The 24,506-nt window shown below is 40.9% G+C and overlaps 1 protein-coding gene across 2 annotated transcripts in view; it reads left to right on the top strand.

Moving 5' to 3' along the window:
* The first annotated feature begins 790 nt into the window (after nucleotides 1–790).
* The window catches only part of LOC130554579 (corticotropin-releasing factor receptor 2), a 60,598-nt gene continuing 36,882 nt past the window's right edge, over nucleotides 791–24,506 (top strand). The window contains exons 1-2 of one of the 2 annotated variants that reach the window (XM_057334333.1): nucleotides 791–1,045; nucleotides 1,132–1,251. In XM_057334333.1, coding sequence (XP_057190316.1) covers nucleotides 925–1,045; nucleotides 1,132–1,251 — 241 coding nt within the window. In that variant the 5' untranslated portion in view covers nucleotides 791–924. The remainder of the gene's footprint in view (nucleotides 1,046–1,131; nucleotides 1,252–24,506) is intronic. The other variant, XM_057334332.1, reaches the window with a different exon arrangement.

The following is a 24,506-nucleotide window of genomic DNA, read 5'->3' on the forward strand; positions in this document are numbered from 1 at the left end:
TCATCAGTTTTGCCACTGAATGTTTACTGATGGATAAATGTGTTATTTGAGTTTACATCTTGACCCTTCAGTTCATTATATTGTGTGTTTGTGTTTTCTGAATGAGAACATGGTTAAACCTTTGCAAAATGAGGCTGTTTTTGCGTGCAGGTTTGCACAAGTTGGTGTATTGTTCTGAGAATGTGTTTATAGTTGTCAGAAAATGGTGAATTGTTTCATGAATTGTGTGTTAGCAATCAAGAAAAACTGTAAAAGTGTTTTTAACAATATTGAAAGCACTGCAGTGTGTTAGCATTTGAAAAATGTACTGTAAATTCATAGTGTTTTATTCAGGTTGTGGAGTATGAATGACAAAAGTGTTTATGAATTTTGAAAAATGTGGTCACTGAATGCATTTTGTCTGAAAGCAATGAGAAATGATTCACAGTTTGGTCTGCACAGACTTCTGTTTTGCTGAATGTGTGAAGAGTTTTGAAAATGTGGCTTCAGTATTGAACAATGCTTGTTAGCAGTTGAAAAAAACTGTAAATAATTGATAAAATGTTAATTAATAAAGAATATAATTAACATGATTAACTGTAAGTTCAACATTTGAGCGTGTCTTCAAATAAAATATTGAACCAATGTTTTCATATAGTCCATCGAAAAGATTATAAAACAACGGAAGGAGAACAACAGAAAGTCTCTTATGAAATATTTCAAGCCGTCGCTTCGATCCCGTGACATCACGATCATTGTGTTAATCGGCGCGCTCACAGAACGAGCCACAGTCTACGCGCTTTGACGCGCGCTCAGGGCGCCCTTGTCATCAGTGAAGAGGCGAAACTGTATCAATTTGACAGGGAGGCAGACTCACTCACTCACTCACTCTTGTTTCAACATACCGAAATCCTCATTTCTGTTCGACTTAACGCCTTTACAATAATGGACGCGACTCTGTTTCAGTTCATCATCGAAGAGTTCGGCGAGCCCAACTGTACTCTTTTGGATGCTATACAGAGCACTTTATACGACAATTCATCATTCGGTTTGTTGAATTACGACGGTGCGGACTTTACTCCTTTATTAACCCATGTGTAAATGTGATGTTTAGTGCGCGTTGATGAACATCTCTTTCATTCATGTTTTAAGGTCTCTACTGTAACGCCACCACGGATGAGATCGGAACTTGCTGGCCGAGAAGCAACTCTGGTCGTTTAGTAGAGCGACCGTGTCCGGAGTACATCAACGGCGTCAAATACAACACAACTAGTAAGTTTCTTTCTGTAGCCTGTATTAAGATTTCTATTTTTATTTTATGCGCAAGTTTACCTATATATTGCCTATAGCTTTATTGTGAGTCAGTCCTTGAGTCAAAGCTGAGTTATATCAAGACATGTTCAAAGGAGAGCCAGTTGCCTTCCACAATGTGAGTTGTGATAGATAGATAGATAGATAGATAGATAGATAGATAGATAGATAGATAGATAGATAGATAGATAGATAGATAGATAGATAGATAGATAGATAGATAGATAGATAGATAGATAGATAGATAGATAGATATAGATAGATAGATGCGTTTTTTATTTATAGACACAACAATGTTACTAATGTAGGCAATTGTTTGCTCACCATTTGTGCTTCTGTGAGAGAGGGACAATGCTGTCTGCTCTGCCACATGCTCTTTGGTCTAATGTGTGAAATGAAGCGGCTGTGATGTTCTCCTACTACACACACGAAGCACACTGCCTCCATGCTGACACTATTCGTGTCTGTATAGCTGAATAACATGCACACACACTGCCTCCATGCTGACACTGTTTGTCTCTCTGTGGTGCTCTCACTTGATCTCAAAAGTAGTTTGGCAAATGTAAGTGTCATCATCTGGAAAATATGGCTGGAAAATTGCTGACATGCTGGTTTTGAGTTTGATGAGAAAACTGTGTCTGTTTGAAGCTAATCGTGGATAATTAGGTAAGATGACACAATGGAGACTCAAGTCATTTAAGCGTGGAGGAATGGAAACAGTGTACAACGATTAAGTGTTTGCTCATGATTGTGTAATCGTGATAAGTTTATGAAATGTTTACATGTACTTCAAAAGGACACATATGGTAATTGATGCAGTGTTGTCTCTGTTGTTTGGCTTTATTATATTCATTATAAGGCTGTGGGTTGTGCCTTATGAAATGATTCGTGCTTAAATGCATGTGTTGACACCACATTGATATAAAAAATAGATTTTAAAGGGAACGGGAGCGTGAGAGTGTCTCTTATCCGCTGCGGTAGCTGGCAGTTATGTGCACAAATCAGTGCTCAGTGGTATTCCCCCATGTGCTTGCACAGTCTGTGTAACTTTGTTTAGTGTGGTTTTGTTCACAATTGTGGATAAAACGGCGCTGCAGGCAAATAGAAGCCTTTCATTTTTGAGTGCAGATTCAGTAATATCTCTATATTTGCTCATATAGTGGCCTGCTGATTACATTACAGTTTCTTATGGCTTTTTAATGCAAATGTAAGCTTCCAAAGCACTGCTGATCACATGAAACATTTTGATTCATTTGTGAACAAGTGATGTCAACATTTTAAACATATTTTTAATCATGGGCGTCAGCATCCCATTAACATCCAAATATGCACAAATGATGTACAAACAAATGAGAGTCATTTAGGCATTAATGGGGTATTGCCATTTTAATTTATTTATTGTATGTCTTTTCATCCAGCAGATGCTTTTCTCCAAAGCAACCTAAAACTGAGGAACACAACTCCTATGCCTAAAATTTTGATATTTGTTATTGACAAAATTGCTTGAGAACAATTTGCATGGACATTCACAAACCTTCATTTTCATTCACTCAATATTCCGTTCTCAGTACATCTTTTATCATCAATAATATGCTAAATATTGGTGTGTTTTTTTTTAATGTCAGTGTCTTAATGTTTAATACACATAGCAGATTAGATTCAACTAAATTTAGTGAATGTGGAACAGGTTTAAAATACTGCATGCAAAAGTAGGCTATAAGTTGTAGTGTAGTTGATGTGTTTTGTATATAGTATGAAGTATTGTGTCATATTTTACTTCTAGAATCTAGATTTTATTTATTATATTAGATATGAATAGATATTTCTTCCAGCTTTCTTACTGCCCATGGTAATATTTTAAATTGTAAATGTCCTTTTTTAAATCGATGGGATCAACAACCTTAAGGGTTATTTTTTTTATCTTGCATCAAAGTCACGCGTGATATCCCCAATAGCAAAGAGTGTCATTGAAACCCTTTTGCTGTGCAGATCTACAGCCTGAGGTCTCCTCCAGAACTCCAGCCCTCCTACAGGCAGATCCAACAATCTCATTGTGTCTATCTGATCGGTAGTCTGTTTGATCCTGACTATTGTGCCTATACGATAGGGCTGTATAGTTAATTACATAGATAATTTAGATTAAGATTACAGCTACAATGAACTAATTATGATCTGAGTAAATGCACATACGGAGTACACTTGTAGCATCACATTTAGGTCTATTTCAGTTGGATCAACAATAATTTTCTACTATGTTTTGCGGTAAAAATATAGTAACCAATCACAGGCATTGTTTGGTTTACGTTATTTGTGGGTCTGTGTGTTAAACTAACTGTAATCTAAATAAAAAATGGATTTAAATGTTTGGCTATAGTAATAAATGATTGCAGATAAAAAGAAAGTTCCTTGCTGAACTAAAATTCTACAACAAGCCTGTGAAGAACCTTTAGGGACCCGAACAAGAACCGTCTCTCCTATAACCAAACAGCTTGGTGTCATGACTGGGAAAACATCCAAGAGAGAGAGAACCCACAAGCAGGCAGCGGTACAAAACTCAGATGTTTAATAAATCAAAATAAAGACCCACGGTGGGGAAAATTACAACAAAACAAACTACAAAGAAACAATATATATCTTTTAATGTGATAACCTCAATTTTATCACAGTTTTCATGTGTATTGTCATGCTGTCAGTCTTTCATATTGCTGTTGGATGACTTTATGTCACTCCTGAGGTTTGATTTTGTTGAAATTCAACAGACACTGGACTGGAATGGCCACAATACATCTATGCTGATTAAATGAAAATTTGAAATGGTCTCTTAATTTTTTATGGTGTATATATTCTGTTTGATTGATGGATAGATAGATAGAGATAGATAGATAGATAGATAGATAGATAGATAGATAGATAGATAGATAGATAGATAGATAGATAGATAGATAGATAGATAGATAGATAGATAGATAGATATGCATTAATGATATAGAATAGATTTTAGAATAGTTTATCTGCAAGTCATTCATCACAGTTGACTAGGTTTTAGTTTTGCCCTAGATTATTTGAGCTGGCTTGCACAAGACTGTCTCAGATTGTCTTCCGCTGAGTGATATTAAATTAGCATCATCATACTGACAAGATAATTTTGCATGTATATCTTGATATTTAATAAGGAACATGCTGAATGTGAGAAAGTGAAACCCTTTTGGCTAGATATTATCGATATGATTGACCAAATGTTATCAAAGAAATTACCACTGGATCCTAAGCTTTTTATCCTGGGTATATATCCTATCAGCCCTCCTCTAAAAAGCAGAGAGGTCAGACTTATAGACATGTGTATTTTACAAGCTAAACATATAATTGCTCTTAATTGGAAAAATATTAATGAGCCAAGAATTGAAAAGTGGGTTACAGAAATGGCGTCAAACATGTCAATGGAAAAGATCACGTATATTGTCAAAAAGAAACAAAATGCTTTTGAAATTGTCTGGAAACCTTTAGTATTAGTACCCATTATTAGTTCATGTTAGCTAACTAATGTTTAGAAATGGAACCTAGTTGTAAAGCATTATCAATAATGTTGGCCTGTCACAAAATAAATCATAAAGCATAATTCAGGCTATTGTTATCATTCACATACGCTACCTGTCACTTTTAAAGTTCTTTAAACAGGGTTGAAATGTCTGTTGGTGAAATGCTTTGCCAAGCAGATAATTTTGGCTCTTTTGGTCCGCTTTTGGTCACTGACTGAAGAGAGCGCTGAGAGCACATGCGCGCACACATACGGCTGCCGCAAATGGATGCATTTAATTAAAGTACCGGTACCAAATAAATGAGAAATTGGTATCGTTTTAACAGAAGGGTATTGCGGTACTTTTCTAGTACCAGTCTATCGTGCAACACTTATACACCGATCAATCTGCTGGTTGTTCCGGACCAGCCAAGTGCCAAACAAACATGCGTGCACACACACAGGTGCTTAGATAAACCATTGCTTTTTTGCAGTAGAAAAGTGTTGCCGGTACAGCCCCGCGAGCGTGAGGTTTTGCTTTGCCGACGCAGCTCGTCTTTCTCTTGGTCTATCTGTGCAGCGACTGGCAGAAAACAGCAGCACATTCAACTGACCGAACAAAACAGCGTTTCCAAAATTCTGTCACTGTTACTGACTGCCTGGGCATATGAACATGAACGTTCACGCTAAAACCTACATCGCATGATAATGTTATAATGCGTATCTTCCATTATTATCGATTATCGTCTTGTATCTGTCTGTTGTAATCGAAATCTGGATTTTTGCGAGACATTGGCGATATACGATATCATCGTCACATCGCCCAGCCCTACTGTGGTGTATGTATATAGAAATAGCTCATTCTAAGGTAATAAAAACATAACGCTTCATTATGTAAGGTCTTTATACACCTCTGAAGACATAGTTATGTATATCGTATTGCATTTCTGTCAATCGATCCTACAAACAATTACATGTTGGACCTTTAAATAAGCAAATGAAATCATCTGCTTTTCAGCCTTTCTGTAAGCCGTAGCACACTGTTCTGACATGTCAGTAACCACACTGTCAATGATCACTTTTTACCTGCAACTCTAATCCGTACATCATCTCAATAATGATTCTGCATCAGATAAGCTGCAGTTTTGACAGGTTTTCTACCCACATCTGCTGTCTACACCACCATAATGCAATAATCCTTAAACCAGATCCAGGATGCTCAGGTGTGACAGAACCTTGTACCATTAGCCCATCCTGTAAAAATACATTTATAACCAGATTTACTAAGGATACGGGTTGTCTGCACCTTTTAGCCTTTTTACAGTTTGACTATTTCTGTGGAATGTGGATCAGGCACATTTGGAGGTGGCGTCAAACTCCCAAGGGTTTGACAGAATTAACACAGTCCCTTGACAGTGACGGTGGTGAGAAGAAAGTATAAAAATAGATAGAACTGATAAGGATGCTGTATTTATCCAGCCCCTCCTATCTTTTTTCTCTCCATTAAGGCTCACTTCCAGCTCAACAATCGGTCAAACATCAAGTATCTCATTAATCGTGGGTCTCACTGCTTATCTGACATGAATACTGTATACAGGCCAGTGGATGGATTTAATGGCTGTGTGGAATATTAATGTCATTTTATTTTGAAATGATGCCATGTTTTTTTTGTTGTGAATTGATCAATATTTAACATAACTGTAAACAAATGTCAGTCTTTTGTCTGTCTGTGTAATGAGTTAGTCCAAGCATGAAACAGAGAGACTGGATCTAAGTGCAGCTTTGAAGTGATTTTATAAGTCCAAATGAAGGTAACATCCAAGAACGAGAAACATCAGCAAGATCAGACATGGCAAGGCATAAACAGAAAAAAACAACTCAAATACATTCAATAACCGACAAAAGACAATGGGAAAACACAAGGGTATATACACAGGGAAAGTGGCAATGAAGCAATGAATAACTATTGCAACAGATGAGATGGGAGTGGTCTGTGATTAAAGTCCATGGTAACTAACAAAGGGGTGGAGCTAGACAGAAACAACAGGAATGACAAGGCACATTACAACAATGGAAACACAGACAGGACCATTACATAATCCCCCTTTAAGGATAAGGATTATAGAAATCCAGGAGGAGGATGGTAGAGCGGAGGCGAAACAGGGGAATGGAGGGTGGGCCAGCCCATGAACGGGAACAGGGCTTGGCGGCGGGCCTGGGCCATTGAGCAGAGGTGCAGGCTGGCCAGGGGAGCGCAGGCAGAGCTGGAAGGCCAGTGGTAGCCATCTTGGATGAGGCAGGGAACTCAGAAGTGGCCATCTTGGACGAGGCAGGGAGCTCAGCCGGTTCAAAAACAGCCTCTGCTCTAGATGAACAGCGCACAGCCCAGACACACAGCAAGGCAGCAACCACAACCAGCAGAGCAGACTCCAAGGGCAGAACATCAGGAAAGGATGCCTCCGGGACCACCGGACTTGGCACCACTGGTGTGGCGGCCATGATGGCTGGAGGATCTGGGCTGGCGGTCTTCTTGCGAGTGGGCTCTGGACTGGTGGCCATCTTGTGAGCGGCTCTGGACTGGTGGCCATCTTGCGAGCGGGCTCTGGACTGGCGTGGGAGGTTACAGCACTGTCGTCCTCGCTGGTTGTAGCGCCGTCCTCCCTTATTGCCCTCCCCGAAAAAATATTTAAGGGAGAGACCAAGTCCATACGGGCAAACATAGGCCTAGGAACGGGCTCGGAATTATAATTAAGTTCTGGAACTTTTTGCCGCTTTCTTTGGCCAAGACCCACCCAAGAGGCCATATGACTGACAGGTAAAGCAACCAATCACGTTTCGTTTTGTGCCGTGTCACGTTTAGAGGTGTGGAAATGTCCCCGCAGTAACAGACCGGTGTGCATTCACGAACATGTCAAAAGTTAACAGCAACAAAATGATTACAAGTTTATGCCGTGAACCTTGCATAATTTGAAGAACTAAGCGTTTAGTCGATCGTGATGAATTCTTATAGCAACCGTTGTCAGTGCAAGTTACTTCCAAACTGTAATACATTACATATTACTTGTTACTGTTATTTAAAAGTAATCCCTTACCTTGCAATATTACTGTCTCAGAATTGTAATAAGTTACATGACTCCTGTATTACTTTTGAGTTACTTTCACCAAAATAACTACAGAAGTAGAATTTAACATTCTAAAATGACAAAATGTCTTTGTATTTTCAAAATACAAAATACTTTTTGCCAATCAACCTCTAGACTGCTGATTTCTTGAATTAACTAAAATATACAAAAATAAATACAAGAAAATACTAAGATTAAATGCATTTAAATACTAAATACTAATATAAAATAATAGTATTTTGTATTTCAAATGGATGTATTTGAAACACTGCCCATCCATGCAGTCTAATACGGAGGTTGATTGGCAAAAAGTATTTTAGTTTGAAAATTAGTATTTGGCACGTTCTTTGATTTGTTGTAGGTATTAAATGTGTATCCATCGACAAACATACATTAGCTGAACTTTGTCTGTTTTATGCATTATAATTTTTAACGAACCATATTATAAATGCGTTGTCCCGCGTGCCGAACCGTTGGTGGAGAACCGTGCGGTTAAATTTTTTACCAAGAACCCTTACGCCCCTAATGATTACACATTAAGAATCTCATCAATTAACATTTATCCTTAGAATATAAATAAACATTTTGGCGGCCGCAGTACATTATGAAAGTAGCCCAAAAACCCGCAACCCGCAGCTCCATAATTTTTCCCGCAACTGCATTTTCAAAATAGCCCAATTGTGTGGGAAAAGCGCGACCCTGGCAACACTGGAGCTAGGGCTTACAGCGAACCGGGCGGGGCCAATAGCCTCGGACCTTTAGCTCAGAGGCTGAAATCATGCCGCATTACAATACAAAATACAAAGTTCCACCAGCCAGAGGGAGATGAATGACACCACATGCGTCTATTCATGAACAGGAAATAGAACTTACTTGTGGGATTTTTTATTTGTTAATGTCTCGCGGGCGAAAAGTTTGTTGTAATGCAAGCGTTACTGAACATGTACCGAGTAAAAAATTACTTAAAATTGATTAGTAATGCCTTACACTACTGCTTTACAGCAAAAAGTAATACGTTACTGTAATACATTACTTTTGTAATGCATTACTCCCAACACTGACCGTTGTAAACACGACAGCTTACTTCTTAGATCAGACAGCTTTATGTTGTTTCCAGGGGGAACGTTAAAGAACGCGACACGCACGTCTCCTGGAAATCCTGTGAAATTCAACCAATCAGATGATGACTTTGAACGTGCTGAAGTGTTTCCAGAAAAGTGTGCCTTATGCATCAGACGTTTAGCCAACGGTCCGTGGGCATGACGTCTGAGGCTGAGACTACTTAAATACTAAAGAAACAGGAAGTGTGTGTAGAGTGAGAGGATGTGATCAGTCAATGAGGTGGAAGGGGCGCCACCTAGTGGTATCGATGAATGGGCATAAAGCCCTATTCATTACAGTCTGTATGTATGTATGCAGGGGCACAAAAATGGGGTATGCAGTATATGCGGTGCATAGGGGCGGCGCACAAGTGGGGCCGCCATTGTGCCAAAATATTATTTAACGTTTTTTTAAATAAAACGTTATAAAAAATATAACGAAAAAGTCATTATCTAAAACGTTTTAGTTTCACTTTTGTCTAGCATTTTAAACGAGTTCAATAAATATATAATTTATTTAATCAAGTTATTATGTCTACCAATCACTCTTTCACAGTCAAATGACCAAATGGATCGAGCAAAGAAACTTCCCAAAGCGCAGAGCAGAACATGAAAATGAAAAGTAAATTGACAAGTAAAAAACAAGTTATTTAACGTTGCCTGAGAGGTAGTTCATATTATAATACAATATCAGGTCACCTCTAGGCCTACATCTTTGGCGCTTATAAAATAAATCTATGATGAAGGAGCTTTATAATTACATTCGGGAGAGTCTGAGACGGTTGTTAAAGCTGTTAAGTCTCCCACTATCACGCATTATCGGGTTCTTCATTAATCGTCGGACGCGTTTTCCCCATATGACTACGCGAGCTGTGCAGTTTGAACGTCCGGTCCGTGTCCTTCACATAACGCGAGCAGTTGCGTCTTCTGCAAACAGCGCGCAGCACAGAGCACCGGAGATATTGCTTGTGGACACTGAAACAGCGCAATGATTGACAGGATGACAGAGACAAGAGCGCAAAAGAACGTTAGTTAATAAAAACTAATTTGAGCGTTCAATGTAAGTGAGTTTGTCTTTGTTTTACTTTAATGATGTTTTCATAAAATGTGAACCACAAACTAAAAATGCTTAAAGCAAGGGGAAAATCCAAAGATTTTTTATTTATTTGCGTTATACTATCTGTTATCCATCTTATTTCGTTTTTTCAATAATATTTTAATTATAAATGCACAGTAAAGGTATGTTTAACATAGGCTAATTTTATTGTTGTGTTTTTATTAAATATTAATGAACCACAAACTAAGCATTCGTTTTAAAGTAGGCCTTAAATATACACATATACAACGTACGAGTATATCATGTGATACGTCTTATTCGTCTTATTCTGATAATAATAAATAAGGTTAATAATACTTTTTGTTGAAGGAAAGGGAATAATCTAAATGTATAACTTTAAAGATCAAAATAAGTTTATTTCCTCATCAGCACATCTCTAATGGGCTACAACTCGATTGTTACTTATATTTGGGATATTTAAAGAAGTTTTATTGTTTAAAACTTGACAAGTTTTTTTGTTAAAGGTTTTAAATGTCAAAATTCTAGACTACGTAAGTGAAACTCACTTTTCAAAGAATACAATAAATAGCCTTATTTGAAGTCTTATTTAGTTATTATAAGCAAAAGATCAATTTAAAAACTGTTTAGCCTGTTATCCGATTAATCAAAAAAACAATCGTTCAATTATACTGTTATTAAAATAATCTTTAGTTTCTTCCCTAATTTATTGTGTATGTCTGAACATAAACTTTATGTACTTTTACTACTTTTTGCTCCTTTGTTTCATTATTTTTCAGATTGTTATTTATCTTTTCAGAATTGTGTGTCTGTTGCACTGTGAAGCAGTTGGAAAAGTGTTTCTGTAAAAGGAAACCTTTATGCTTCTGTTATACAGTAGATGCCAATCTGATTGTCACCTTCACATGATGTAAAATAGAATGACTCCAAAGGTAATATACAACTTGTCTGCGGATTTTTTATTTGTTGTGTTTTTCTATATTGGGGTGGCCGATGGGGGACGCCAATACTAATCTCGCATACCCCTCAGAAAATGTGCAGTTGCGCCCCTGTATGTATGTGTGTGTATAACTGGTTTTAATTCCTTCGTTTACTCGCCACCAGCCACAATTTACAAAATTCAATAATCTCACTTCTGATAAAGCTGTAAAGTGCTGTTTCCTTGACGCGTATAAATATTAATACACGCGTAAGAGGTTCTTTAAGAGCTTTATGCATGTTTTAAAACCTCTCACGTTTTGTGCTTGCTCACAGAACATTCTTTATTCTGAGATTTGCACACGTACCCGACTTCTCTGACGTTGCACAAGGTCCTTCATTGTGTGCTGCGATACAAGCGCCGCTGTGTCATTCCGAAGTTGAGCAGGGACTCACTCAGCACCTCTTGCTTTTTTCAAAAAGAGACCTTGGAATTCGATATTGCAAATGCCATCATCTTATTTGTCATGTTCCAAAGCTTTTCATTCCTGTTAGCTTTATTGTTCCCTCGCTCTTGGAGTGGACACCTCTGTTGATCATTATAAATCTTGCGCCTTTCCTGCAAGCTCTCTAGAGGTTGCGTAGAGAACCTGTAACATTTTGATGAATCAGAGTTTAAAGAATGGATTCCTGTTCGCTGTGTTTTCTGCATTCTGACTGGCCAAACCCTGCTTTGGATACGGCCAGTGGCATACAGGTTCAGCCCCATGCAGGTCTGCATGTTTGGATAAGAAGATAAGAGGTAACAATAGATTGGGGCTGTGCCACCTTGACAATTCAACGGAAGGACAGAAGTCACACATAAATAATACAGAGAGGGGAGGACAGTGGCTACAATATTGGTTGTGTAATGACTTTAAAGTTATTCTGCAAATTTGTCAAAACTATAGGAATGTTTCAGGTATTACGGAATGGCATTTTGGTGCCTACAGTATATATTTTACATTTTAAGCATCTTGGCTATAATTTACTTTTTATTTTTATATTCAGTAGATATCAATGAAGTGAACTGAATTAAAGGCGCAGTTTTTGATTAACAGCGGCCACTAGCGTTGTATTATAGATTTGCCACGAAACGCTCAGTCCAAACACGACGGTGGCCACCACAGTACAAAAAGATGTCGTTCTCATGTTGACGCAGGGAAGAGATTTTGCGGGCATTAGAAAGACTGTAGAAAGAGCGATGTCTTATTTATTACATAAAATAAAAGGTTTGTGGATTTCAAGTTTAAAAAGAAGGATAAAAGTCAGGCAGGAGCTAGGACCTGTGTTAATATTCTAAAGACTTTCCAGCAGAGACGCGTTAAGACCCGCGGTACTATGTAAGGCTTTTAGCATATACAGTATACTCACAGATATCTATGGAAATACTTTCCAGCAGAGAGACGTTGGAGAGAAAGATCATCTAAAAATCACCCCAGAGGAGGTTGCTTTGATTCGGATCAGTATGTGAGTAACATACTAACATACCAACATATGTTGTTGTCGTAATATTAGCTGTGTGACGGAGCAGTTTTGAGCGTCATTGTTTATCTGGAACCGCTTTAATATTGTACTTGTCCAGATACTTGAGAGAGAGAGCGAGAGCGAGAGCGAGAGCGCGAGCGCGTTGGAGCTGACACTGGAGAGAGAGCGAGAGCGCATATTACTCTTTTACTCAATGATGAATAAACTTTCAGTTAATCCGCGGGTCACATGCTTTCCGAACCGGAGAGCACGATCCATACGGATCACGGATCATCCCGCGATCCGTTTCACCACGATACCGCAGCGGAGAGGAAGAGGAAACGCGCATTGTAGAGTTGTTTGTCCGTTTAGGGCTGCTGTACAAAACATGGCGTCGAATTCAATGTATGTAGGGCCGCTCTGTATGTAGATATAAATAGCTTATTCTAAGGTATTACAAACGTAATGGTTCATTACGTAAGGTCTTTATAAAGGGGCGTAGCTACATGGTGGCCATGGGTGGCCACGGCTACCCCTGAATGACCGATGGCCACCTATCTGGCCACCTCTGTTCTGCGAAACAGTTTTAAGATGTGTGTCGGAGTTTACGGAGTGCTGCGTAGATCATTTAGCGTATGCACTGAAAGTAACGTGAGAACATTACGAAGCGTTAATATGATGTCATATGCTGACGCACTGACGCAAACAGTCTGAGCGCTATAGCTGAACAGCTGCTAACCGCTTCGTGACAGTGTACTGTCTGTGTACCATGGAAGTTCATCGCGAGCAGAAGGATCAGGTCAGTAAAATCAGTCTTGTTTAACTGGATTTCATTCATTAATTACATTTTCGCGAACGTTTAAGTTGGGGTACAGCAATGTTTATTTTCTATAAAAAATGCTAACTTACTTCAAATGATAGCTAGCAAATTATTTTAAAATAATTGTAGCGAGGAAGGTGGGACGAGAGCCGTGGGGCAGGAAGGCGGGGCCGGTGGCGTGAGTGATAATGAGTATCAGCTGTACGCGCACCGGTCCCGCATGCCTCACGGGGAGCTAGGGAGCATAAGAGGACGAGCGACGGGACTGCCGAGGAGAGAGGACCGGGCCCGGAAGCTGTTAAGTTTGTTTATGTTTGTATGGCCGGCAGTCGACCGTGAGGTGGCTGCCGGTCTTTTATTCTTGGATTATTGTTTGTTTATTTTTTCATTAAAGTTTGTTAAATGTTCGCCGGTTCCCGCCTCCTTCCTTCCCTTCTATTGAACTTTGTTACATTGGTGCCGAAACCCGGGAGGAAGGAGGGACATGCTGTCGAAGAGCCCTCGCCGCCGAGCGGCCTCGCGGTGCTGAGGAGTTCGGGCAGCGCGGACGAGGGCGTCCGCCAGCGGCTGCCCGAGATCGTGGTGCTGGAACGATGGGATTCGGTGGGGACGGAGAGCCCGCGGCCGTGCTCCTGGGACGAGGTGGGATGGCGGCCATGGAGGGAGCGCGGGAGTGCCGGCTGCCCTCAGCCAGAAGCCATCGCCGGCCGCCAGGAGGCGGAGGAGGATCGGGCCGTCCACCGAACGTCCAGCACCACAGCATAGCACCGCGAGGAAGAGCCTCTCGGCTGGCTGAGGACCGAGCGATGGCGTGTCGGGGAACCGGACTATTTTTTTTTCTCCCTTTCTCCCCTCTCTCGTCCCTGTCGCTCAGGGTGCTCCCGGCTCCGTTCTCTCGTCTCGTCGGTGCGTACCCCCAGGCGCTGGGGCTCTCAAGGGGGGCCCCCCGGGGGGAGTAAGCACAGGCGCGGTGGTACCCCCGGCCTGTGAGGGGCGATGGGGGTATGTAGCGAGGAAGGCGGGACGAGAGCCGTGGGGCAGGAAGGCGGGGCTGGTGGCGTGAGTGATAATGAGTATCAGCTGTACGCGCACCGGTCCCGCATGCCTCACGGGGAGCTAGGGAGTATAAGAGGACGAGTGACGGGACTGCCGATGAGAGAGGACCGGGCCCGGAAATGTTAAGTTTTATTTATTTTTGTGTGGCCGGCAGTCGACCGTGAGGTGGACTTTTACTTCCGTGTTATTGTTTGTTTATTTTTGATTAAAGTTTATTGTTTAAATGATGCCGGTTCCCGCCTGCTTCCTTCCCTACATTGAACTTTGCTACAATAATGTTAGCACATGAAAGCATTGCAAATAAATTGTTTACTTTACGTTCTTTGTGTATGGTTTTGACCAGCAAAATATGTGTTATGAAGAATTGGTGTAGAAGTAGAAGTTACAGTAGAAGTTAAAGAATTTCTGTCTGTAAGGATTTTTTGGTCACCCTAATAAAATCACTGGGTCTTACCTGGCCACCTCTAAAAAAAGTTCTGGCTACGCCCCTGTCTTTATACACCTCTGAAGAAATAGTTTGTATATTATATTGCATTTCCGTCAATAGATCCTCCTAAAAACTCTGTATTGTTCCTTTAAGTGTTGAAAATAAGATAAGACACAAAATATGCAGTGCCACTGAGAGAGAAACTGAGACTAAAGTTGAGATCGACTGCTATTGACGGTTTCAGCTGCAGTAACATAAACATTCGGTATGTGGCCCAAACTTAACATCGGTAGACCTCCGCAAAATAATCAATACCTGTTGAGTAGTTTTAATAAAATTTAATACAATAATATACAATGATATATTAATATAAGTGAATAATAATATAAATTAAATATAAAATAAATTGTTATATTATAACCAAACACAGACCTGAAGTTAAATTTGGGCCAGGCATGTGCGTCCGATGAAACCATATATAATATACAGTATACTGTTTGGGATATAGTTGAGTAAATGATTTCTTAATATTTTTCAGCCATTTGACTATTTTATGAATGTTGGTTAACCACTGAACTCAATACTGTATAGACTTTGTATGTAACCAATTTAGTTTATGTAAAAACTAAAGCACAGGAAAAACAGAAATGAAACTTAACTCTTATCACTCAATAAAACTTCATGTTCAGGCAATGTCTTTCCCAGCACAACTGTACATAATCAAATTATCTTCTTACATTCCTCACAAAAAGCTGATGTTCTGCTAATTTATTATCTGCATCAAAATCACTGAACGGTCGGCTGCTGAAGATTTAAAACAGATTCTTCGATAATATTAAATTGTTCTGTCAGAGTTTCTTTGTCTAAGTAGTTCTTAGTTCTATTTCTTTTTTGTTTTGTTGTGAAAATTACTGCTTATAAGCTGGGTCTAAAAATCACAAATCATAAATAAAACCCTTCAGTCATCTGAAAGATTTGCCACATCAGTACATCTACAGAACCCCATGCTTTTTTGTCCTAAAATAATCCCGGATTCGAATCATTCTTGTCCCCTTTGAAGATTATGATTCATTCCATCTTTCAAAGAGCACAACTTTGTTTATCTAGGCTTACAAAGTGGCATTGGAATTCATTTAAAACTACTGTAGAATTGGGAAGGCTTTTCTCTTTTACTGTATTTACTGTCATCACCTAAAATTTTACCATGATTTTACCTTACTATAAATTAATGGTTCTGATCTAGTTATATTTATTGTATAGCCATGTTAGAGAATACTTATTGAACAGAGATCATTCTGCTTATGTAGACTATTGTGTAGACACATATGAACTATAATATGAATAGAAAAGTGCTCTTGTTTTCCTCTCTGTCTCTGAATGTAAATAAATGTATCTGGCAACACTATAATTTATGTCTAAAGCAGAGGCTCTCCTGCATGGGGACCAACAGCACTGCACATTTCATACTTTGTGTTTCTTATCTGACACTGAGTTCACTTCATGTACATCTCTGCTAGCAAACTGATGATTCGAAAGAAGTGTAATATAACTGAGAAATACAAAATGTGCAGCACGGTCCCCAGGACCGTTCTTGATAACCACTGCACGGAAAGTCAGCTGTTAAAGCTGTTGGTTTCTATGATCTTGAGTAAGATTGTGCAGTGGTGGATTAGTTTGGGGTCAAGGCTGGTCTATTTATCACGGCCCAGTCAGCCACTGCTGGTAGATACAGTAACATTCTGCTGGCTAAAATGTTTCCATTGATCTATACTGATATAATAAAAATGTGTATATATAAAATATTTACTTTTTATTCAATATTAGTTTCTTGCAGATATAAATACAACTTTGCTGCGATCACTGTCATTTTAAAGGGATAAAAAAAAGAAATGAAAATGAATAATGAAAATTCTGTCATCATTTACTTACCTCTTGTCATTTCAAACCTGTATGACTTTCTTTCTTCTGAAGAACACAAAAGAAGATATTTTAAGAATGTTAGTAACCAAACAACACTGGACCCCATTGACTTACATTATTTAGGCTAGACACAAAACCAGTTTCTTCTTCAAGTATCTTCTTTTGTGTTCTGCAGAAGTAAGAAAGCCATACAGGTTTTAGACTGGTTCTGGAGTAAATAAACAACGAAAGAATGTTTATTTTGGTTTTATATCTATACCTTTGAATTATACAGCACATTTAGTTTTTTAGAAAAAAACGTTCTTTGTTGTGTAATTTATCCTTTGTTCCTGTGGGTTAAAAGATGCATTTTACCTCATTTATATCTGGGTTTAGCACCACGGTGAAGTTTTAAGCTATTCTAAGAACGTGACTTTTTGAGGTCAGTAAAAGCTTGTTTGTAACAATAAAGCTTGTGCCACTAATTTGAATCATTCCCATTGGTTAAATAAAAGAACAGAATGGGAGGCTTGTAAAAGTAGAGTGTGAATTTTTCACAGTGTGAATCGAAAAAAGTACATGTGAAGTCATCTATTGTGAGAACTTATGAGAAGTTAAAGGGAAAAGTTACTGTGGAGGCGAGAGCGTTTGTGTCTCTCAATGTTTCTGCCAAAATAAGGCCTCAGAGCAATTAACTGATCATAGAGTTTTAGTTGCAAAACGGCTCATAACAAAATATCCCTGCCTCTATTTGTTGTTGAGGTTCTTTGAGGTGAATCCTGCACTATTTATCATCAGATTATTGCTTAGGCTCGACGTTTGACAGCACTTCAACTGAAGAATGCCATCTTTAAAAATGAAGCCGTTTCTGGCCATTTCTCTGAAGTGTTGATTGTTGTAGGGTTTTAGCCTGACTAGGGCTGTCACGATTATTAAATAATCATCTCATCGCGATTGTTTGACCTCATCTCGATGGTTTTAGATCATCGCAATTTTTGCACATCTCTATAGAAGACACTAGGGGGAGCTGTAGTGCATCTGCATATTGCATATTTTATTGTATTGTAACTAAAGCATGGCAATACTTGTAAAATTTACCACCAAAACACAATCACTTTAAAAAAAAACTAAAGCATATACCATAAAAATAACCTGCAGTACAATTTAATATTATTTCAGTGTGAAAACCAGCCTACCAAAATCTCATTAACATAGAACGTCTTGGTTACGGATGTAACCTCAGTTCCCTGATGGAGGGAACGAAACGTTGTGTCGAGCCGACAGATGGGGTTCGTCCTTGAGAACCAATCGCTTCCGACTTCTTAGAAAAGGCCAATGAAATTGGCGAATGAAATTTGCATGCAGGACTCCACCCCCGGATTTCCGGGTATAAAAGGGAGACGGCGTGCTCATTCATTCACCTTTGTTCTGAGGAGCCTGAGACCTCTCACGACTGCTGCAGTGGGCAGCACGTGTTGTGGCAAGAAGGACACAATGTCTCGTTCCCTCCATCAGGGAACTGAGGTTACATCCGTAACCAAGACGTTCCCTTTCTGTCGGTCTCTCGACGTTGTGTCGAGCCGACAGATGGGGTTCCTATGGAAAACGCCATAACGCTGTGCCCTGTCACAATCTCTAGCGAAGCGAAGGTGACTGGCCTGGGCGTGTCAGCCGTGAGCGCTACCGCGGAATTGTAACCTACCAGAGGGTAGGTAGGGGGTCCCAGAACTTTCTTGAAAGTTGGGAAGGCCCCTGCCTTCGGCCTCACAGGCGGCGGCCTTGTTTCTCTAACAGCGAGAAGCCGCCCGGTACCATAAGGCCACTGGGTAAGCACTACTTCCTCAAACGGGGGATGCGCTACAGAGACCACTTCCTACCGCAGGGAGGAGTTTAGTGGAGATACGGAAAGTGCGGACTGAAGGAGTTAACCGCAAGGTGGAGGTCCACCTAGGGAAGGTCGTGGGTTACCAAGGTGGGAACCAATCATGAGGATACATCAGATGGAACCGCCCTGCTGGGGGGTTACAACGTCCGGTAGCACTAGGTCCGGTTAGAGCTATGTTGTGGATAACTTAGTTGGTACCCGGCCTAAGGGGCAGGGCTGCTCTGCCCAGCCCGCCCGCAGGAGGTGCTTGCTTAGTGATGGATGGAGTGCCTGTTCTTCACCCAGTGGGGGAAGAAGGGAGGCTAGTTTAGTACGCTGACCCCCCTAGAAGAAAGGGGGAAGGTACTGTGTCGGATAGTATGACTTCGAACGTATATATGTAAAGGAGAATGGAGACGACCAAGAACAAACTCAGATGTAAGTTAGCTAAAGATATTTATTTGCTGCCGATTTTAAATGGTATAATTTAAACAAATAATAAAAATAACAAAACAAAACAAATGTTCAACAAACAACGCATATTTAAACAATGAAAGAAAAACTGCTGTGAGCAGCAAAACCTAACTGACACTAAACAATGTCATTAAAGTCATGATTTGACTTTACCAGTCTCGTAGCAGAACTTGACTCACACATCTCCCGTTTGCACATTACAATACCTCTTAAAATACAAAGCCTTCGCGCCAAACATAAGATGGATTAAACCATTATGGAGGGTGAGTACCTCCCATAATATACACTCTCTTTACAGCAGGTAAACGTAATCAAAACATGTATACATAGTTTTGCTAACACACATGATTACCTCAAATCATATATGACCTGCTCGAGAGGGACCCCCCGTCCGTAGAAAGGTCAATGAAGACCAAGGGGTTAGGGTGCGTCGGCAGAGAGACGTAATCACCATCCACCTGCTGCCGGTGTGCCACGCTCTCCAGGGAACTCGACACTGTAGCCAGTGTTGCAGCGGTCTCATGTGCATCATCCCGAGGGGTATCACCCCCGCCGAGGATGCCATGTGCCCAGGAGCCTCTGAATTTGTTTCAGGGGGACCGCTGACTGCTTGAAATATTCCAGGCAGTTCAACACTGACTGAGGGTGCTCTGTAGTCAGTCGCGCTGTAATGGAGACAGAGTTGAGTTCCATACCAAGAAAGAGGATGCTCTGCGCAGGGGAGAGCTTGCTCTTTTCCCGGTTGACCTGTGGTCCCAATCGATCTAGGTGCCGAAGCACTAGGTCCCTGTGTGTACATAACAGATCTCGCGAGTGTGTCAAATGAGCCAGTCGTCGAGATAGTTTAGTACCCGCACACCTCTCTCCCTGAGGGGAGTGAGGGCGGCTTCCACGATCTTCGTGAAGACTCGTGGGGACAGGGACAGACCGAAAGGGAGGACTCTGTACTAATATGCCCGACCCTCGAAAGCGAACCATAGGAACGGGCGATGACGAGGGAGAATCGAGACATGAAAGCAAGCGTCCTTCAGGTCGATTGCCATGAACCAATCTTGACATCTGATAGATGCCAGGATGCGCTTCTGCGTGAGCATCCTGAACGGCAGCTTGAGTAGGTGCCTGTTCAGGGTACGCAGATCTAGCAACCCCCTTTTTGGGGACGATGAAGTACGGGCTGTAAAACCCGTTGAACATCTCGGCTAGAGGGACGAGCACGATCGCTTCCTCTCCAGAGGGGTGGCGACCTCAGCCCGAAGCACGGGAGCATCCTTGCCTCTGACTGAGGTTTGAGAGGATGCCCCGAAACTTGGGCGGGCGTCTGGGGTGTTGGACCGCGTAGCCGAGAAGGATCGCATCCCGTAGTCACGTGATGGTTTGGGAAGCCTTGTCAGGCTCCCAGGGACCGATACAGGGAGGCTAGGGATATGTTCTGCTTCATCGACCTCCCAGGGGGTGGTTCAGTGCCGGCAGTGCGGATCCCTCGCCGTGGGTGGCCCCCAGAGAGGAGATCGGCTCTGCTGTTTTACCTGCCTGGCGATGAATGTAGCACAACGCACCATCGATTGAGAGTGCTTAGGCTGATGATTATCCTCGACATTGGGTCTCTCCTCAACGTTCAGTTGCCAAACACCATTGTGTATAGGGTGAGAGTGGCTGTGATAATACCCAGACGATGATGTAGCACAACGCACTTTCGATTGAGAGTGCTTAGGCTGCTGATTATCCTCGACATTGGGTCTCGCCGTGACGCAATGTCGAGTTGCCAAACACCATCGTGTAGAGGGTGAGAGCGGCTGTGATAAAAACCCAGAGAGAGAGAAAACTTTTAGAAGTGGGCTGTTGGGACGGGGCAGGAACCGTCCCGGATCGACCAACCAGCGAAGGAATGGCTGGGGTCGGGCCCGAAGGTATTCTCGATCTCCCTGGGGTCTTCCCATAAGGGCCGCTTCGGCTTCCGCCGCGGCTGCTGACGGGGTGCTGGTCTCCTCTTCGATGTCTTCTTCCCGGGGGCCGCCTGAGTGGGGGGCGCCGAAACCGGAAGGCGTCGAAGAGGACCAGGGCTGCTGGGAAGCAGACTGTGCACGGGATCATCTACGGCCAGAGGGCGGCCGAATCGCGGCGGCGGATTCGCAGGGGGCATTCCGGGGGATTCTTTACTGTCGAGAACTGCAGCTCGACAGTATCACCAAACAACCCCCCCTTGCGAGATGGGTACGTCGAGAAAGCGGACTTTCTCTACGTTACTCATCTGTGCAAGGTTCAGCCAGAGGTGTCTCTCCTGGACCACAAGTGTCAAATTATTATTATTTTCACTTAGGGGTGTACTCACTTTTGTTGCCTGCGGTTTACACATTAATGGCTGTGTGTTGAGTTATTTTGAGGGGACAGCAAATTTACACTGTTATACAAGCGGTACACTCACTACTTTACATTGTAGCAAAGTGTAATTTCTTCAGTGTTGTCACATGAAAAGATATAATAAAATATTTACAAAAATGTGAGGGGTGTACTCACTTATATGAGATACGGGTCCCCTTGCATGGAATTCACCATGTTATTTCTACAGTAGCCATAAACGGACAAACCACTCTACAGAGCGTGTTTTGTAAATATGTTATCTCCTTTGACAAAGATGCGAAAACGTGACAACAGCTTAGTCCTGTGTCAGCCTCCGTAGTGCTTCGAAGAGAAGGGGTGGAGTGAACCAGTGGTTGCAATTCACAACCTCACTGCTTCATGCTGCTAAATTTCATACACTGGACCTTTAAATAAACAGTGCACACAAAAATTACAATTTCTAACGCATATGACTGACAACAAGTTTTACAAATCAACCCTTGTGTGGTGTTCAGATCCTTTATACATGTTTTCAGTGTTTACTAGTGTGTTGTGATTGTTTTTCCAGCCTCAGATATTTATGTTTATTCAAGATAAACATGTTTTTTACTCTTATTATCATTATTCTGCCTCCTTTTGTCTTGATTTTCTAGTCTAGTGGCAGGATCATGACAGACCCACGTGTTTAGTGAGAGAGAGACATGATATTGTTGTTATGACGTACCATGTGCTCTCTCGGGTCTCGTCTTTGTTCCCGCCCCCTCGTCTCATCGTTATTGATTGTTAATGATTTCATGCCCTACACCTGTTCCCCTCTTGATTTGGTTCCCTATTTAATGCCCCTGTGTCTTCTGTCTTGTGCTGCATCATTTTGCTTTGTTTGTTCCTTGTCACCCTCCCGGTTTGTATGGCTGTGTTAATCTAGTTTAGTTGTAGTTAATATCTAGTGTTGTATTTAGTCTTGTCTAGTTTAGTGTAATTAGTCTATGTTCCTGTTTACCCTTCATGTTTATACCCTTGTTCTGTTGCTTTACCCACTCGTGGGATTTTGTTTTGTATTTATATTAAATACGTTTTTTGTTAACCCCTCACCTGCTGTCTGTATCTGGGTCCTCTGCCTTGCACTCACCATTCCTGACACTTTGTTTATTTTCTACATTGTTTTATAAATGTGATTGAGCAAAGGTAAATGACAAATATATGGTGTCCATGATGTACATACTGTTTGTATTTGGGATAACGTAAACATTAAATTTTTCTTACATTGTCTGAGTAACAATAACACACAAGGGTTAAGAAACAAATGAAATTGAAAAACAAGAACAAAAGAAACGTGTTGTGCTAAGTTTGATTATCTGTTGATTTGACTGTTAAAATTCTGACTGAAGTTGAATGAATAGAGTTAATATTTCATTAGTGCAGGAAGAACCGTGTTTAAAAATCCCCAGCATGTCATGACAGCTGTGATCCAGACCTTGCAGCTTAACTAAATACGAATATAATGCAGAGTACAACAATGTATGAAAACATCTGTAAATCGCTCATAATGCAACTTTAGCTTAAAGAGAGGCTTAGAATTTATAAACCGAGTAAAAAATGTTAGTCATTGTACAGTAGCTTTCAGGTCTGATGCCAAGAATATGGTAAGAAATTATGAAAATCTGTTTAGCTTTTTATTTTTTGGTTTTATAGAACTGTCCTTCAGAAAGATGAAGCCCTGCTGCAGCTCTGGAAGTTGCTCATCGCTGGGTTTCGGGGATAGTGCCTTACCGCATGTAAGGTTCTGACATACCCTGAGCAAACCATTGTGATTTAATGAGAAGTTTACCGGTGCGGAAATAAACAGACTGGATAAATGTCAGGAAAATAGATTTTCACTAAATCCCAGTTGATCACGCCCACGGTGGTGACAGGGCTGTTAGCATATCCGAAGTTATACTCTAGTGATTAGACTGCACACAGAATTTAAGGCGACACAAATATTTTATCAGACAGAGGATTTCTTTCAAACTGTATTCCAGTACGTTTAATTAAATGATTGAATTGATTTACTTCACATGCATCCTTAATCCCTTACTTTTGGCTGCTAGAAGGATGGGAGAGGGTTTCACTGGTTCAGACAGTGGGGGTGGGGAGATGGCAGTATGGCAGACGGCACAGGGATCTACCCAGTAAAAATTCCCACTAGGTAACAACAATTAATCTCAGGTACTTTTTGCGTGTCCCAGTTTCATCCTCGTGCCGTATGTCCTGCAGCTGTGGCCCTGAGAACATCTCAACACGTGTCCAGCCTGCAGGACATCTGCTGAAGACGAGTCGGATAAATCTAATGGCAGAAATATCATTTTAAACCTAGTTACTCAAACAGTGATGTTTTCTATGCATCCGCAGCCTGGGGCTGATATGGAAGGTTTCAGGAGCAGCTACTTTCCCAAGCCATCAGGGCCACTAATGAGGATACTGGCAGATGCCTGTAACACTCATTTGACAGACCCCCACATATACAGTATACACATCTATTCTTCGCTGCATATCATACTACTGCATACATTTCTGTAAATAAATCAATTCTGTATATTTTCTATATGGTATATTTTTCTACACTACTGTATATTTTTGGTATACACTTTTATCAAACTACTCTTTATTTTTTATAATAGTCATGAAAACCAACATTGTTATGCAGCCATTTCAGACACAAGGCACAAGTGGAATGTGTTTTTATATTATTTTTAAAGTCTGTTGTGATACAGTCTCTGGTTTCTCAGTCTCCAACCCCATAAAGTCTCCGTGTTTCCACTCTTTACTGTACTTATTTGCCATTTCCCAGGTAGCATTGTTTTATGCTACTGCTGGAATCAAGGGCATGCTAGCGAGTACAGAGAGCAATTAGATTTTCCAGAATTAAATACCCTTTTGATAAATTGATTCTTTGTGATAAATAAAATCTAATTGCCTTTAGATGAAAAATGCTTTTGTATATGCTGTATGATTTCATCTTCACTTTGTTAAGTGTTTAAAGATGAGCCAATGTGTTACCGTTGGTATGAAAATTGCTGCAGTTGTGAATTATGTAATCCTGCCAGTTTCCCTACCAGAGCCCC

Source organism: Triplophysa rosa, linkage group LG5 (genome assembly GCF_024868665.1).
Source record: "Triplophysa rosa linkage group LG5, Trosa_1v2, whole genome shotgun sequence".
In the NCBI taxonomy this organism is placed as follows: Eukaryota; Metazoa; Chordata; class Actinopteri; order Cypriniformes; family Nemacheilidae; genus Triplophysa; species Triplophysa rosa.